The sequence below is a fragment of the Lithobates pipiens genome, unplaced genomic scaffold, assembly GCF_037356315.1.
Source record: "Lithobates pipiens isolate NorthernLeopardFrog02 unplaced genomic scaffold, aLitPip1_a1.2 Scaffold_101, whole genome shotgun sequence".
NCBI lineage: Eukaryota > Metazoa > Chordata > Amphibia > Anura > Ranidae > Lithobates > Lithobates pipiens.
Genome location: NW_027507688.1, coordinates 213,773 through 232,513, shown reverse-complemented (window position 1 = coordinate 232,513; position 18,741 = coordinate 213,773). Strand labels below are relative to the sequence as shown.

The 18,741-nt window shown below is 49.5% G+C and overlaps 1 protein-coding gene across 2 annotated transcripts in view; it reads left to right on the top strand.

The window, feature by feature from the left end:
* The first annotated feature begins 5,558 nt into the window (after window positions 1–5,558).
* LOC143958011 (TOG array regulator of axonemal microtubules protein 2-like) overlaps window positions 5,559–18,741 on the top strand; it is a 75,453-nt gene continuing 62,270 nt past the window's right edge. The window contains exons 1-4 of one of the 2 annotated variants that reach the window (XM_077467458.1): window positions 5,559–6,252; window positions 10,399–10,534; window positions 14,048–14,242; window positions 17,453–17,591. In XM_077467458.1, coding sequence (XP_077323584.1) covers window positions 10,435–10,534; window positions 14,048–14,242; window positions 17,453–17,591 — 434 coding nt within the window. In that variant the 5' untranslated portion in view covers window positions 5,559–6,252; window positions 10,399–10,434. The remainder of the gene's footprint in view (window positions 6,253–10,398; window positions 10,535–14,047; window positions 14,243–17,452; window positions 17,592–18,741) is intronic. The other variant, XM_077467464.1, reaches the window with a different exon arrangement.

Genomic DNA, 18,741 nt, shown 5'->3' with positions numbered 1-18,741 from the left:
TTCTCCCCCTAAATTTTAGCATAGCCCCGAAATTTCCCCTCCTAGAACAATACTTACTCCCTGCTGCCCCCCAAATCCCCCTTTCCAACATAAATCCCTTCCCCCCTATTTCCTTGTGGTGCCCCCCCCCCACCACCCATGTTACCACAGTGCCCATGGCAGCTGCCCCTCCTGCCCACCCCTTGTCCCGGCCCTGTTTCTAGGGTTGTGATACAGCCGGAGCACCTCTGGGCACACAGATTAAAGGTGTTGAGGGGCTGATAGGATTCCATGATGATCACTTTGGATGAAATTTAAGACTAATATCACGTTTTTTAACTAAACAAAAAATGAATTGGTCTAAAAACTGTAACGTCACATATTGATGACTCAATAATCAATAGACTGAAAACTAGATACGATATATACAATATTCCAAAAATGTATAATCTCCACATCTCAAAGGGCACATCAGTAGAAGACTCCGGACACTGAATAGAAGGACACTGAATAGAAGGACACTGAATAGAAGGACACTGAATAGAAGGACACTGAATAGAAGGACACTCTCAGTAGAATTCCTGGGACACCCAGTAGAAGACCACGGATACTCACTAAAAAACAAGGGCATGCAGTATAAGATTCAGGGTACTCAGTAGAAGATACTGGGCACTTGGTAAAAAAACATGAGGCACTCAGTAAAAGACCCAGGACAATCAGTAGAAGATCTGGGGCACTCAGTAGAAGATTTGAGGCAATTAGTAGAAGATCGGGGCACCCAGTAGAAGACAGACCAAGAACACTCAGTAGAAGACCCCGGGCACTCAGTAGAAAATTCAGGGCAGACCAAAGACACTCAGTAGAAGACTCAGTAGAAAATCCAGGGCACTGAGTAGAAGATTCGGGGGCACTGAGTAGAAGACTCGGGGGCACTGAGTAGAAGACTCGGGGGCACTGAGTAGAAGACTCGGGGCACTGAGTAGAAGACTCAGAGCTCTCAGTAGAATTCCTGGGACACCCAGTAGAAGACCTGGGATACTCACTAAAAAACCAAGGGCATTCAGTATAAGATCCAGGGTACTCAGTAGAAGATACTGGGCACTTGGTAAAAAAACATGGGGCACTAAGTAAAAGACCCAGGGCAATCAGTAGAAGATCTGGGGCACTCAGTAGAAGATCTGGGGCAATCAGTAGAAGATCTGGGGCAATCAGTAGAAGATCTGGGGCAATCAGTAGAAGATCTGGGGCAATCAGTAGAAGATTTGGGGCAATCAGTAGAAGATCTGGGGCAATCAGTAGAAGATTTGGGGCAATCAGTAGAAGATCTGGGGCAATCAGTAGAAGATTTGAGGCAATCAGTAGAAGATCTGGGGCAATCAGAAGAAGATCTGGGGCAATCAGAAGAAGATCTGGGGCAATCAGAAGAAGATCTGAGGCAATCAGTAGAAGATTTGAGGCAATCAGTAGAAGATTTGAGGCAATCAGTAGAAGATTTGAGGCAAACAGTAGAAGATTTGGGGCACTCAGTAGAAGATCTGGGGCACTCAGTAGAAGACCTCGGGCACTCAGTAGAAGACAGAACAAGGACACTCAGTAGAAGACCCCGGGCACTCAGTAGAAGACAGACCAAAGACAATCAGTAGAAGACTCAGTGCTTTCAGTAGAAAATCCAGGGCACTGAGTAGAAGACTCGGGGCACTGAGTAGAAGACTCGGGGCACTGAGTAGAAGACTCGGGGCACTGAGTAGAAGACTCGGAGCACTGAGTAGAAGACTCGGGGCACTGAGTAGAAGACTCAGGGCACTGAGTAGAAGATGATGGGCTCAGCAATGACATGCAATGCCAAAGCAAACAGAATATTGGCATTAAAAAGGGATCAACTCCAGAGATAAAAGGATAATTCTCCCCTCTACAAGACTCTGGTCCGGCCGCACCTGGAGTATACTGTCCAGTTCTGGGCACCAGTCCTCAGGAAGGATGTACTGGAAATGGGGCGACTACAAAGAAGGGCAACAAAGCTAATAAAGGGTCTGGAGGATATTAGTTATGAGGAAAGGTTGTGAGCTCTGAACTTATTCTCTCTGGAGAAGAGACGCCTGAGAGGGGATATGATTTAATTATATAAATACTGGACTGGTGACCCCACAATTTATAAATACCGGACTGGTGACCCCACAATATATAAATACCGGACTGGTGACCCCACAATGTATAAATACCGGACTGGTGACCCCACAATATATAAATACCGGACTGGTGACCCCACAATATATAAATACCGGACTGGTGACCCCACAATATATAAATACCGGACTGGTGACCCCACAATAAATAAATACCGGACTGGTGACACCACTATATATAAATACCAGATTGGTGACCCCACTATATATAAATACCAGATTGGTGACCCCACTATATATAAATACCAGATTGGTGACCCCACAATATATAAATACCGGACTGGTAACCTCACAATATATAAATACCGGACTGGTAACCTCACAATATATAAATACCGGACTGGTGACCTCACAATATATAAATACCGGACTGGTGACCCCACAATATATAAATACCGGACTGGTGACCTCACAATACAGTGGTGTGAAAAAGTGTTTGCCCCCTTCCTCATTTCCTGTTCCTTTGCATGTTTGTCACACTTAAGTGTTTCGGAACATCAAACCAATTTAAACAATAGTCAAGGACAACACAAGTAAACACAAAATGCAATTTGTAAATGAAGGTGTTTATTATTAAAGGTGAAAAAAAATCCAAACCATCATGGCCCTGTGTGAAAAAGTGATTGCCCCCTAAACCTAATAACTGGTTGGGCCACCCTTAGCAGCAACAACTGCAACCAAGCGTTTGCGATAACGTGCAATGAGGCTTTTACAGCGTCCTGGAGGAATTTTGGCCCACTCATCTTTGCAGAATTGTCCTAATTCAGTTACATTAGAGGGTTTTCGAGCATGAACGGCCTTTTTAAGGTCATACCACAACATCTCAATAGGATTCAGGTCAGGACTTTGGCTAGGCCACTCCAAAGTCTTCATTTTGTTTTTCTTCAGCCATTCGGTGGTGGACTTGCTGGTGTGTTTAGGATCATTGTCCTGCTGCAGAACCCAAGTTGGTTTCAGCTTGAGTACACGAACAGATGGTCGGACATTCTCCTTCAGGATCTCTTGGTAGACAGCAGAATTCATAGTTCCTTTTATCACGGCAAGTCTTCCAGGTCCTGAAGTAGCAAAACAGCCCCAGACCATCACACTACCACCACCATATTTTACTGTTGGTATAATGTTCTTTTTATGAAATGCAGTGTTCCTTCTACGCCAGATATACTTGGACACACACCTTCCAAAGAGCTCCACTTTTGTCTCATCGGTCCACAGAATGTTGTCCCAAAAGTCTTGGGGATCATCAAGATGTGTTGTGGAGAAATTGAGACGAGCTTTGATGTTCTTTTTGCTCAGCAGTGGTTTTCTCCTTGGAACTCTGCCATGCAGGCCATTTTTGCCCAGTCTTTTCCTGATGGTGGAGGCATGAACGCTGACCTTAACTGAGGCAAGTGAGGCCTGCAGTTCCTTGGACGTTGTTGTGGGGTCTTTTGTGACCTCTTGGATGAGTCGTCGCTGCGCTCTTGGGGTAATTTTGGGCGGCCGGCCACTCCTGGGAAGGTTCACCACTGTTCCATGTCTTCGCCATTTGTGGATAATGGCTCTCACTGTGGTTCGCTGGATTCCCAAAGCTTTGGAAATGGCTTTATAACCCTTTCCAGACTGATAGATCTCAATTACTTTCTTTCTCAATTGTTCCTGAATTTCTTTGGGTCTCGGCATGATGTGTAGCTTTTAAGGATCTTCTGGTGGACCTTACTGTGTCAAGCAGCTCCTATTTAAGTGATGCCTTGATTGTGAACAGGTGTGGCAATAATCAGGCCTGGGTGTGGCTAGAGAAATTGAACTCAGGTGTGGACAACCACAGTTATAGTATGTTTTAACAAGGGGGGCAATCACTTTTTCACACCACTGTATATAAATACCGGACTGGTGACCCCACAATATATAAATACCGGACTGGTGACCCCACAATATATAAATACCGGACTGGTGACCCCACAATATATAAATACCAGACTGGTGACCCCACAATATATAAATACCGGACTGGTGACCCCACAATATATAAATACCGGACTGGTGACCCCACAATATATAAATACCGGACTGGTGACCCCACAATATATAAATACCGGACTGGTGACCCCACAATATATAAATACCGGACTGGTGACCCCACAATATATAAATACCGGACTGGTGACCCCACAATATATAAATACCAGACTGGTGACCCCACAATATATAAATACCGGACTGGTGACCCCACAATATATAAATACCGGACTGGTGACCCCACAATATATAAATACCGGACTGGTGACCCCACAATATATAAATACCAGACTGGTGACCCCACAATATATAAATACCAGACTGGTGACCCCACAATATATAAATACCGGACTGGTGACCCCACAATATATAAATACCGGACTGGTGACCCCACAATATATAAATACCGGACTGGTGACCCCACAATATATAAATACCAGACTGGTGACCTCACAATATATAAATACCGGACTGGTGACCCCACAATATATAAATACCAGACTGGTGACCCCACAATATATAAATACCGGACTGGTGACCCCACAATATATAAATACCGGACTGGTGACCCCACAATAGGGAGAAAACTTTTTTGTAGAAGGAAGTATAACAAGACTTGTGGCCACTCATTAAAATGAGAAGAAAAGAGGTTTAACCTTATACTATGTAGAGGGTTCTTTACTGTAAGAGCGGCAAGGATGTGGAATTCCCTTCCACAGGCGGTGGTCTCAGTGGGGGGCATCGATAGTTTCAAGAAACTATTAATCACCTGAATGACCACAACATACATGATATACAATGTAACACTGACATATAATCACACAACATACATGATATACAATGTAACACTGACATATAATCACACAACATACATGATATACAATGTAATACTGACATATAATCACACAACATACATGATATACAATGTAACACTGAGGTCGCGTACACACGCGGGGACTGTTCGCCCAACTTTGTCCGTCAAACAGTTTCGGCAAACAGTCCGCTCAAAATTAGCATGGACGGACATGGCCACACACGACGAACGAACAGTTTGCTGAAACCGTGCGCGATGATGTGAACGGCACGTACGACGGGACGAAAAATACGACGTCCTATACACTGCATTATAACTTTCGGCGTGAAAATCCTTTCTGAGCATGCGCGCAACTTTGTTTGACGAACAAGCCTACACACGAGCGGACTGTTCGCTGAAACAAGGTTTCAGCGGACAGTTTTACGGAATTTCCGAAAAACCTTGTCCGTCCAACTGTCCGCTGAAACTGTCCGCTGAAAGCCCACACACGAGCGGACTGTCCGCCCAAACACTGTTCAGCGGACAAAGTTGGGCGAACAGTCCGCGCGTGTGTACGCGGCCTGACATATAATCACACAACATACAGGATATACAATGTAACACTGACATATAATCACACAACATACAGGATATACAATGTAACACTGACATATAATCACACAACATACATGATATACAATGTAACACTGACATATAATCACACAACATACATGATATACAATGTAACACTGACATATAATCACACAACATACATGATATACAATGTAACACTGACATATAATCACACAACATACATGATATACAATGTAACACTGACATATAATCACACACATGGGTTGGACTTGATGGACTTGTGTATTTTTCGTCCTCACCTCCTATGTAATAATATATAATACACCACAATCTAATAAGATCCAATGGTGATTGAGAGACAGGAGAGAAGGGTGCAGGTCACGTGAAGGCAGGGGATGAGTACTCCCGTCATGCCTTCCTCTGCCCTTCTCTGTTGTCTCTGTACATGTCTATAGACACTGCAATGAGGACACATTCTGAACAGGAGTGAATAGTGGGGGTAGTGGAGTATGAGGTCATCGTGACTTCATTTTTAATGATCTCTCTGTGCGCTTGTCTTCCTCAGATGCGGAGAGCCGTCACATATCCGCTGTGGGAAGTGATTTGGATCCAGTCCCCTCCCGGCCGGTGTTACCATCTCTCTCCCCCGATGCCGCACAATCGCCGCCGCTTGTCAGGGACGAGGAGTTGAAGGAAAGCTATTCGCGGGTGAGTCTTCCCTCTGATATTCTCCATGTACGGTCCGTCATATGAAAGCCGCTTGTTTCAGTTTTGGGTGGAGAGGAGCTGATTGTTCTCCTCTGACATGTTTCACCCCCTCCCTCCCCCCCCCCCCACCAATGTGATTCATGTAGGAAAACAGCCCGTGGAGTGTCGCTGTCCATTTGCTCTCAATAAAGTTGTGTTGTCTCCACCAACAATCCTATGTGAGGTGGGCTTCCCTGTTGCTAGGCAACACTGCTAACAGGCGACCCGGCGGTCCTACGGCCATCATCATGCGCACGCTTCTGCTGGTGTCGGAGTTGCTGTTTCTGTCGTTCTTGGCGGGATTGTTAGACGAATTGTTCGATGAAATGTGGAGAAAATTCTGCCAGATCCTCACAGAACTTCTCTGGATTTGGTTCTGACCCGCCTGGCGTGTCGTCACCGGGGGACGGCCTCTGCGCCCGGCTGCCCGGCCGACGGTAAATGGCGATCCGCATTTTTATTCTTTACAAAGAACTTCTGTGAGACTCAACAGACCCAATACACATTCACCCAACATTCACTATACAATAGATCCAACCCCTCCCCCAAAAGAAAATACCCCCCCCCCCATAAAAACAACCCTCACCACAGGAAGCCATGGACATTGGAGATCCCCAAATTATCAGACAGCTGTGCCCTGAAATATGAATGTGGGCGGTCCCAAAAACAACCAATAGAGTGCAAAGTATTCCGCTTGTAGCATCATTGTATCAAACATTCCTATTATATATACAATGTATCGAGCCCCCCGTCCTATCACCTATACCTTATATATAAATACCCATCCCCCAGTCACCCCTTGTCTCCGCCCCCCACCCACCTCCCAGTACCACCCCTTCACAGAATATGTTAACAAAACCGATTCCCTGCACCCAGCAACAGTAGATCCCCCCCCCCACAGCAACAATGATAAAACCCCCTCCAAACAATAGACCCCCCCTCAGCAACCATAAATCTATCCATCAACAATAGATCCCTCAGCAACAATAAAACCCCCTCCAAACAATAGACCTCTCCCCCCTCAGCAACCATAAATCTATCCATCAACAATAGACCCCCAGCAACAATAAAACCCCCTCCAAACAATAGATCCCCCAGCAACAATAAAACCCCCACCAAACAATAGATCCCTCCCCCCTCAGCAACCATAAATCTATCCGTCAACAATAGACCCCCAGCAACAATAAAACCCCCTCCAAACAATAGATTCCCCCCGCAGCAACCATAAATCTATCCGTCAACAGTAGATCCCCCAGCAACAATAAAACCCCCTCCAAACAATAGATCCCCCCTCAGCAACCATAAATCTATCCGTCAACAATAGACCCCCCAGCAACAATAAAACCCCCTCCAAACAATAGATCCCTCCCCCCTCAGCAACCATAAATCTATCCGTCAACAATAGACTAATAGATCACCCCAGCAACAATAAAACCTGCTTCAAACAATAGATCCCACCCCCCCTCCCCCACCCCAGTAGCAACAATTCCACCCAGCAACAATTGATTCTCCCCAGAAACAATAGACTCCCCCCAAGCAGTAATGAAACCCCCCCAAATCCCCCTGCAGCAATAACGGCCCCCACTCCAGCAACAATAGATCCCCCCAGCAACAATAGATCCCGCCCCCTTCAGCAACAATAAATCCACCCTCCAAAAATAGATTCTTCCAAGCAACAATAATAAAACCCCCTCCAAAAAATAGATCCCCCCCCCCCAGCAACCATAAATCTATTCGTCAGCAATAGACCCACAGCAACAATAGATCAATAGATCACCCCAGCAACAATAAAACCCCCTTCAAACAATAGACCCCAACCCCCCCCCCCCCCCCCCCCGTCTTCAGTAGCAACAAATCCACCCAGCAACAATAGATTCTCCCCAGAAACAATAGACCCCCCCCCCAAGCAGCAATGAACCCCCCCCAAAAAATAATCCCCCTGCAGCAATACCGCAATAACTCTCCCACTCCAGCAACAATAGATCCCCCCAGCAATGATAAATCCACCCACCAAAAATATATTCTTCCAAGCAACAATAACAACCAAGCAAACAATAGATCCCCCCCCCCTCAGCAACCATAAATCTAAACAATAGATAACCTCAGCCCCAAGCAGCAAAAGAACCCCCAAAACAATAGACCCCCAAGCAACAATAACCCACAGCAACAATAGATTCTCCCCAGCAACAATAAACCCACCCACCAACAATAGATTCTCCTCAGAAACACTAGATTCCTAAGCAGCAAGAGAACCCCCAAAACAATAGATCCCTCTGCAAATACCCCCAACAAAAGTAGACCCCCACAGCAACAATAGATCCCCAGCAGTCAAGACCAATAGACTCTTTAGCAGCCAGCAACAATAGATCATCCGCCAAAACAACAGACTTTCCAAGCAACAATAGACTCCAACAGCAACAGTAGATCCTCCGCCACAGCAACAGACGCTCCAAACTCAACAATAGACCCCAGCAACATTGGATCCACACAGAAACGTTAGGTCCTCCCCAACAACAACAGACACCCCAAAGCAACAATAGACTCCCACAGCAACAATAGATCCCCCCATAGAAAAGCTTGTTTGCTGATATCCCTTATGGATGGTCGGGGGCCATCATGTGACACTTATAAAAAGCCACTTTTACAAGCGTTTGACTTTTTGTTCTGTCCAGAGCACCCCCCCCCCCCCTTACATCAGATGCCCAAGCACCCCCATCCTCCCCCCTGCCCTCGGCTCTCAATCGATTACAGCAGCGATCCTCTTGTAGGAAAGCCTCCCCACGTAATCAGTGGCCTTTCCTTGTACTGCGGTGGAGGAGCGGGGAGGAGGACGAGGTGGCGGTGCACTGCTGAATTCCGGGGTACTGCTGCTGCCGGGGCGATGCTTCTCCTCCCCGCCAAACAGGAGGCGGGTCCTGAGACCAGTCCTAAGACTCTCGGCCAATGGGGATCTCAGGAGCCACTTCCTGATTGGCCGGGAGGAGAAGCAGGAAGACATTAGTAAATATTAAACCGCTATTGTCACACAACTGGGCGGGATGGGGGTGCAGTGCTCTACGCCCCGAGACCACCCCTTTTTGAAGCCTATTATCATTAAACCCCCCCCCATTGGAATCCATGGTCCGGCGTCCTGCATGTAGTTTAGGGGCCGGGCACATGGATTGGGTGGCGGCATCCCTGTGCCCCTAATGGACGGGCCACCACTGCATCACAGTGCACCCCACCCCCCTCCCATACCATCTGCTGCTGCTGCTGGGAATAAGCTTGGAAGTCGAAAGTGCAGGGTCTGGAGGAGGTCCAAAGGAGGGCTGCAGTCAGCTGGCAGAGTCTGCTAAATTCTGAGACCCCTGATAGGCAAAGACAAAGGGGTGCAGGATCTGGCGGAGGAGTTCTGTCCTCCTCTCTGCTGCTGACTGCTGGGGGGGGGGGAGGGTGGCAGATACAAGCCTCTCTGCAGCTGCATGGAGAGGCACAGGATCTGGTGGAGGAGTTCTGTCCTCCTTTCTGCTGCCAACTAGTAAGACAAGGTGGGGGGCAGAGACGAGGGGGGTGCCGCAGCTGCAGGAGAGGTGCAATGTATAGTGACATTCATATATATATATGTGTGTGTCTTTGTAACAAGAGATACAATGTAACCATTGTAGAGAATGCTAGAGGGAATCAGCACTAATTGTTTATTTCTTACTGTTGGCATTTTCTAGCATTGTTACATTGTATCTCCGGCTACAGTGACCTATGTATTTCCTATGTATTTCCTATGTATTTCCTATGTATTTCCTATGTATTTCCTATTTCCTATGCTCCTCAGCTCCATCTAGTGGCAGATTTTATACTACTGCCCATAATAAAAGAACATTCATTCAGAAGAGAAAACCGACTAAAGAACATTTTGTTTTTGCAATATTTGCACAGAATGAATGTTTGCAGATTTGCCGGACAAATTGCGATGTAATCTACGGGAAGCAGCGATAGGTCATTCAGTAAATTGGACGACCCCTCTAAATGAGACGTAATCATTCGCAGGGGGGTTGGGTTAGCAGCCGATCAAAGAAAAGAAACGATCACTTTGAGGCCAATGTAGGAATCGCCGTCTCTCTGTCATTTCAGGTCAGTTTCTCCATATCCAAGTCTGCTCAGGATAAGATGAGACAGAAACAGCAAGAAATGGAGACGATGCGGATCGAGAGGAGGCGGAGCCAGCAGCAGTTGTGGGAGAAGCTTCAAGGATTGGATGGCGGGGGAGGTGAGTGCCAAATTTACTTCCTTAAAGGACAGTCCTGTCCGCCCCTCTGAAAAGCGATTTGTGCTGGTACACTTTTCAGAGAGTGGTTGACAGGCAGCTGGAAGGCAATATATGCCGCCTCCTCTGCACCTGTTTTATCCTGAAAATCCTGCGCCACCCTGCCACTGTGATCCTGCGCCACCACCCTGCCACTGTGATCCTGCGCCACCACCCTGCCACTGTGATCCTGCGCCACCACCCTGCCACTATGATCCTGCACCACCACCCTGCCACTATGATCCTGCACCACCACCCTGCCACTGTGATCCTGCGCCACCACCCTGCCACTGTAATCCTGCGCCACCACCCTGCCACTATGATCCTGCGCCACCACCCTGCCACTGTGATCCTGCGCCACCACCCTGCCACTGTGATCCTGTGCCACCACCCTGCCACTGTAATCCTGCGCCACCACCCTGCCACTATGATCCTGCGCCACCACCCTGCCACTGTGATCCTGCGCCACCACCCTGCCACTGTGATCCTGCGCCACCACCCTGCCACTGTGATCCTGCGCCACCACCCTGCCACTATGATCCTGCGCCACCACCCTGCCACTGTGATCCTGGGCCACCACCCTGCCACTGTGATCCAGCGCCACCACCCTGCCACTGTGATCCAGCGCCACCACCCTGCCACTGTGATCCAGCGCCACCACCCTGCCACTGTGATCCAGCGCCACCACCCTGCCACTGTGATCCAGCACCACCACCCTGCCACTGTGATCCTGGGCCACCACCCTGCCACTGTGATCCTGCGCCACCACCCTGCCACTATGATCCTGCACCACCACCCTGCCACTGTGATCCTGCGCCACCACCCTGCCACTGTGATCCAGCGCCACCACCCTGCCACTGTGATCCAGCGCCACCACCCTGCCACTGTGATCCAGCGCCACCACCCTGCCACTGTGATCCTGGGCCACCACCCTGCCACTGTGATCCTGCGCCACCACCCTGCCACTGTAATCCTGCGCCACCACCCTGCCACTGTGATCCTGCGCCACCACCCTGCCACTGTGATCCTGCGCCACCACCCTGCCACTGTGATCCTGCGCCACCACCCTGCCACTGTGATCCTGTGCCACCACCCTGCCACTGTGATCCAGCGCCACCACCCTGCCACTGTGATCCAGCGCCACCACCCTGCCACTGTGATCCAGCGCCACCACCCTGCCACTGTGATCCTGGGCCACCACCCTGCCACTGTGATCCTGCGCCACCACCCTGCCACTATGATCCTGCACCACCACCCTGCCACTGTGATCCTGCGCCACCACCCTGCCACTGTAATCCTGCGCCACCACCCTGCCACTATGATCCTGCGCCACCACCCTGCCACTGTGATCCTGCGCCACCACCCTGCCACTGTGATCCTGCGCCACCACCCTGCCACTGTGATCCTGTGCCACCACCCTGCCACTGTGATCCTGTGCCACCACCCTGCCACTGTGATCCTGAGCCACCACCCTGCCACTGTAATCCTGCGCCACCACCCTGCCACTGTGATCCTGCGCCACCACCCTGCCACTGTGATCCTGGGCCACCACCCTGCCACTGTGATCCTGGGCCTCCACCCAGCCACTGTGATCCTGTGCCACCACCCTGCCACTGTGATCCTGCGCCACCACCCTGCCACTGTGATCCTGTGCCACCACCCAGCCACTGTGATCCTGCGCCACCACCCAGCCACTGTGATCCTGCGCCACCACCCAGCCACTGTTATCCTGTGCCACCACCCTGCCACTGTGATCCTGTGCCACCACCCTGCCACTGTGATCCTGTGCCACCACCCTGCCACTGTGATCCTGAGCCACCACCCTGCCACTGTAATCCTGCGCCACCACCCTGCCACTGTGATCCTGCGCCACCACCCTGCCACTGTGATCCTGGGCCACCACCCTGCCACTGTGATCCTGGGCCTCCACCCAGCCACTGTGATCCTGTGCCACCACCCTGCCACTGTGATCCTGCGCCACCACCCTGCCACTGTGATCCTGTGCCACCACCCAGCCACTGTGATCCTGCGCCACCACCCAGCCACTGTGATCCTGCGCCACCACCCTGCCACTGTTATCCTGTGCCACCACCCTGCCACTGTCATCCTGTGCCACCACCCTGCCACTGTGATCCTGGGCCACCACCCTGCCACTGTGATCCTGGGCCACCACCCTGCCACTGTGATCCTGGGCCACCACCCTGCCACTGTGATCCTGGGCCACCACCCTGCCACTGTGATCCTGGGCCACCACCCTGCCACTGTGATCCAGCGCCACCACCCTGCCACTGTGATCCAGCGCCACCACCCTGCCACTGTGATCCAGCGCCACCTCCCTGCCACTGTGATCCAGCGCCACCACCCTGCCACTGTGATCCAGCGCCACCACCCTGCCACTGTGATCCAGCGCCACCACCCTGCCACTGTGATCCAGCGCCACCACCCTGCCACTGTGATCCAGCGCCACCACCCTGCCACTGTGATCCAGCGCCACCACCCTGCCACTGTGATCCAGCGCCACCACCCTGCCACTGTGATGCAGCGCCACCACCCTGCCACTGTGATCCGGGGCCACCACCCTGCCACTGTGATCCTGTGTATCCTAATACTTATATTACCCCTACTACTACTAATACCCCTACTACTTCTGTTACCCCTATTACTTCTATTACCTCTACTACTACTACTTCTATTACCCCTACTACTACTACTACTATTACCCCTACTACTACTTCTATTACTATTTCTTCTATTACCCCTACTACTACTACTACTATTACTACTACTACTACCCCTACTACATCTGTTATCCCTACTACTGCTACTACTTTTATTACCCCTACTACTAATACCACCTCTATTACCCAATGCTCCAACCTCCCTGCTACTGTGAGATAGAGGGACATGTAAGCATACTGTCCAAGATGAGATAGAGGGACATGTAAGCAGACAGTGAAGGTTGTCGCAGCAAAGATGTGGGCGTGTCTTGTTGGGAGTGGGCAGGGCTAAATAGGGTGAAAGTTCGATCAATCAAGATACCCACCCCCATCTTTTTTTCTTTTGCTTGCCTGCATGGGGACGTGCCACAGGAAACTGATCCTCCCAGTGAGCAGTTGTGGAGGGGGGCGTATCAGCACAAGTCTGACCACTGGAAGACAGGTAGGCTGTTCTCCCAGCACAGCCACCAAACTGACCACACTAGGAACAATGTGCTTCTATGCCAAGTGTGGTCAGTTTAAGAAAGGAAAGCAGAGGGACTGACAGGCTTACCAGGGATGGTCACATAGAGGAAGCAATACAAAGAGAACCGGAGACTTCCTCATACCTGTACGTGGGACAGCAGGCACATATCAGGGGGAGGGGATGTTGGAGGGGAACAGATTTTTTAAGGATTTCCAGATAAAATGACACCAAGTGTGGTGGAGATACGAAGGTCTGGAGACTTTGTATGGTAAGTCTCTGATTGGTGTATTCCAGATTCCGTGTCAGTGACCTCTTTCACCCTGAGCGGACTGAACACCGTCCCCATCAGTGCGGAGAAGAGAAGAGGAGGGACCAACATGGCCAACAAGACCAACATGAGCCTCAACAAATGGGTCAGTCGACCATCCCTGCCCAGCATCCCGACCATCAACCCGGAACCTACCGTGAGCGACTTCCGCCATTCTTCCGGTAACTTCCCATGGACATTGAGACTGAGGCTCCATCACGCTGTGCGTTTAGCCCCGGGGCATGAGGCTCTGAGGTTCCGGTGTGGTCAGAGGGCCCAGGCGTCCCCTCCAGTCCAGGCAGGGATAGGTGCTAATCTGTACTGTACGGTGCTGCGCTGTACTGCACGGTGCTGCGCTGTACTGCACGGTGCTGCGCTGTACTGCACGGTGCTGCGCTGTACTGCACGGTGCTGCGCTGTACTGTACGGTGCTGCGCTGTACTGCACGGTGCTGCGCTGTACTGCATGTTGCTGCACTGTACTGTATGGTGCTGCGCTGTACTGCATGGTACTGCATGTTGCTGCACTGTACTGTATGGTGCTGCGCTGTACTGCATGTTGCTGCACTGTACTGTATGGTGCTGCATGGTACCACATGGTAAGGTACCGCATGGTGCTGCTCTGTACCGCATGGTGCTGCTCTGTACCGCATGGTGCTGCTTTGTACTGTATGGTGCTGCTCTGTATCACATCATGTTGCTCTGTATCGCATGGTTCTGCTCTATACTGTATGGTGCTGCGCTGTACTGTATGGTGCTGCGCTGTACTGCATGGTGCTATTCCGTACTGCATGGTGCTATTCTGTACTGTATGGTGCTGCTCTATACTGTCTGGTGCTGCACTGTACTGTATGGTGCTGCACTGTACTGTATGGTGCTGCTCTGTACTGTATGGTGCTGCGCTGTATTGCAGGGTGCTATTCTGTACTGTATGGTGCTATTCTGTACTGCATGGTGCTAATCTGTACTGCATGGTGCTATTCTGTACTGTATGGTGCTGCTCTATACTGTATGGTGCTGTGCTGTACTGTATGGTGCTGCGCTGTATTGCAGGGTGCTATTCTGTACTGTATGGTGCTATTCTGTACTGTATGGTGCTGCTCTATACTGTATGGTGCTGCTCTGTACTGTATGGTGCTGCGCTGTATTGCAGGGTGCTATTCTGTACTGCAGGGTGCTATTCTGTACTGCAGGGTGCTGCTCTGTACTGCAGGGTGCTGCTCTGTACTGTATGGTGCTGCGCTGTATTGCAGGGTGCTATTCTGTACTGTATGGTGCTATTCTGTACTGTATGGTGCTGCGCTGTACTGTATGGTGCTGCGCTGTACTGTATGGTGCTGTGCTGTACTGTATGGTGCTGTGCTGTATACAGGGTGCTATTCTGTACTGCATGGTGCTATTCTGTACTGTATGGTGCTGCTCTGTACTGTATGATGCTGCGCTGTATTGCAGGGTGCTATTCTGAACTGCATTGTGCTGCGCTGTACTGTATTGTGCTGCGCTGTACTGTATTGTGCTGCGCTGTACTGCATGTTGCTGCACTGTACTGTATGGTGCTGCGCTGTACTGTATGGTGCTGCTCTGTACTGTATGGTGCTGCTCTGTACTGTATGGTGCTGTGCTGTATTGCAGGGTGCTATTCTGTACTGTATGGTGCTGCGCTGTACTGTATGGTGCTGCGCTGTACTGTATGGTGCTGTGCTGTACTGTATGGTGCTGTGCTGTATGCAGGGTGCTATTCTGTACTGCATGGTGCTGCGCTGTATTGCAGGGTGCTATTCTGTACTGTATGGTGCTATTCTGTACTGTATGGTGCTGCGCTGTACTGTATGGTGCTGCGCTGTACTGTATGGTGCTGTGCTGTACTGTATGGTGCTGTGCTGTATGCAGGGTGCTATTCTGTACTGCATGGTGCTGCGCTGTATTGCAGGGTGCTATTCTGTACTGTATGGTGCTATTCTGTACTGTATGGTGCTGCGCTGTACTGTATGGTGCTGCACTGTACTGTATGGTGCTGTGCTGTATGCAGGGTGCTATTCTGTACTGCATGGTGCTATTCTGTACTGTATGGTGCTGCTCTGTACTGTATGATGCTGCGCTGTATTGCAGGGTGCTATTCTGTACTGTATTGTGCTGCGCTGTACTGTATTGTGCTGCGCTGTACTGCATGTTGCTGCGCTGTACTGTATCGTGCTGCATGGTGCTGTACTGCATGGTGCTGTACTGCATGTTGCTGCACTGTACTGTATGGTGCTGCGCTGTACTGTATGGTGCTGCTCTGTACTGTATGGTGCTGCTCTGTACTGTATGGTGCTGTGCTGTATTGCAGGGTGCTATTCTGTACTGTATGGTGCTGCGCTGTACTGTATGGTGCTGCGCTGTACTGTATGGTGCTGTGCTGTACTGTATGGTGCTGTGCTGTATGCAGGGTGCTATTCTGTACTGCATGGTGCTGCGCTGTATTGCAGGGTGCTATTCTGTACTGTATGGTGCTATTCTGTACTGTATGGTGCTGCGCTGTACTGTATGGTGCTGCGCTGTACTGTATGGTGCTGTGCTGTACTGTATGGTGCTGTGCTGTATGCAGGGTGCTATTCTGTACTGCATGGTGCTGCGCTGTATTGCAGGGTGCTATTCTGTACTGTATGGTGCTATTCTGTACTGTATGGTGCTGCGCTGTACTGTATGGTGCTGCACTGTACTGTATGGTGCTGTGCTGTATGCAGGGTGCTATTCTGTACTGCATGGTGCTATTCTGTACTGTATGATGCTGCGCTGTATTGCAGGGTGCTATTCTGTACTGTATTGTGCTGCACTGTACTGCATGTTGCTGCACTGTACTGTATGGCGCTGCATGGTACTGTACTGCATGGTGCTGTACTGCATGTTGCTGCACTGTACTGTATGGCGCTGCATGGTGCTGTACTGCATGGTGCTGTACTGCATGTTGCTGCACTGTACTGTATGGTGCTGCACTGTACTGCATGTTGCTGCACTGTACTGTATGGCGCTGCATGGTACTGTACTGCATGGTGCTGTACTGCATGTTGCTGCACTGTACTGTATGGCGCTGCATGGTGCTGTACTGCATGGTGCTGTACTGCATGTTGCTGCACTGTACTGTATGGTGCTGCACTGTACTGCATGTTGCTGCACTGTACTGTATGGCGCTGCATGGTACTGTACCGCATGGTGCTGTACTGCATGTTGCTGCACTGTACTGTATGGCGCTGCATGGTACTGTACCGCGTGGTGCTGCTCTGTGATGCATGGTGCTAATCTGTACTGCGTCATGCGCCACTGTGGCCGATCAACATTTCAGGCCGGCTGATTCATAAGAGATGATTGCACTGAACGCGTTTATTGAGGTGTTTCTGTTGTTTTCTGTCGCAGCGTTTTCCCTGCCGGCCTCCTTGGTGGACCTCTCGGAGTGGGATACAGACTCTCAGGACAGCGGGCCCAGCTCCGGTCCAATGTCCCACCCAGAACAAGGCATGATAGAGGCTCTGAAGTGGCTGAACCACAAGGACTGGTAAGACGCCTCCTGATTTGTGCCGACCGCCATATCCCAACGCACAGAGATCTCTGACTCCTACATCAGATGAACTCCAATCACACTGCTAAACACACAGAAAATACATAGAAGAGAACTGGATCCATCCAGCCCTGAGGTTTACACTGCTCTGCCACTCAGCACAGCCCTGTCTGGTGACCCGACTTTTCTTTACTGCATAAGTAGGTCACCTCCCCACCCCCATCCGGTGATTGGACAGTAAAGGAGAAGCAGCACACTGATGAGCTCATCACTCTGCTCTCTCCTGCAATCACCATGCCCCATGTGCTGATTGGCACCTTCAGCTGTATTTGCACCCCCATCTCTGAGTTCTGCTGTACAGAGCAGGGATGAGTATTTTCACGAGTACTCCTGAAAATGCTCCTGATTTAGAAACGGATACTTTGTGGTGCGATTTGCATCCATTTAAAATGAATGGGTGCAAATTTCACTGCAATGAATTTCATGCATCTCATCACATGCGGTTTCCCGCGCTGCTCCTGTGGGAACCCGGGCTGAAATCACTGTGACAAGCCTGGGATCACACACAGGAGCGATGGGGGAAGCCGCATGTGGAATCGCACCACATTCCTGTTCAAATCGCATGCGATTTTTTTTTTTTTTGCAGTGCAATTCGCGCCCATTCATTTGTATGGATGCAAATCGCACTGCAAAGTATCAGTACTCAGTATCGGAGAGTATTTGACCAAAAGTATCAGTACTCACCAATAAAAAAAAAATATCAGTGCACCCCTAGTACAAAATCCTGGGAAGGTACCTGCATTTCAAATATCACAATTATTATAAAATAAAAATATTTTTTCCAAATAAAATATTAAAAATAAAAAAATATATAAAATATTCTAAAATAATACAATTACTGAATAATAAGTAATAATGATTATCGGGTTACATTAATATAGAATGGAAGTAACAATAAATATTATGAAATGGAAGTAATAATATATAATGTGATGGAAGAAATAATATATGACACAGAATAGGAGTAACCATATATAATATGGTATGAAAGTATCAATATATAATGTGATAAAAGTAACAATATACAGTATAATATATAATATAAAAAACAATAAATAATACCCAATTGAAGTAACAATATATAATT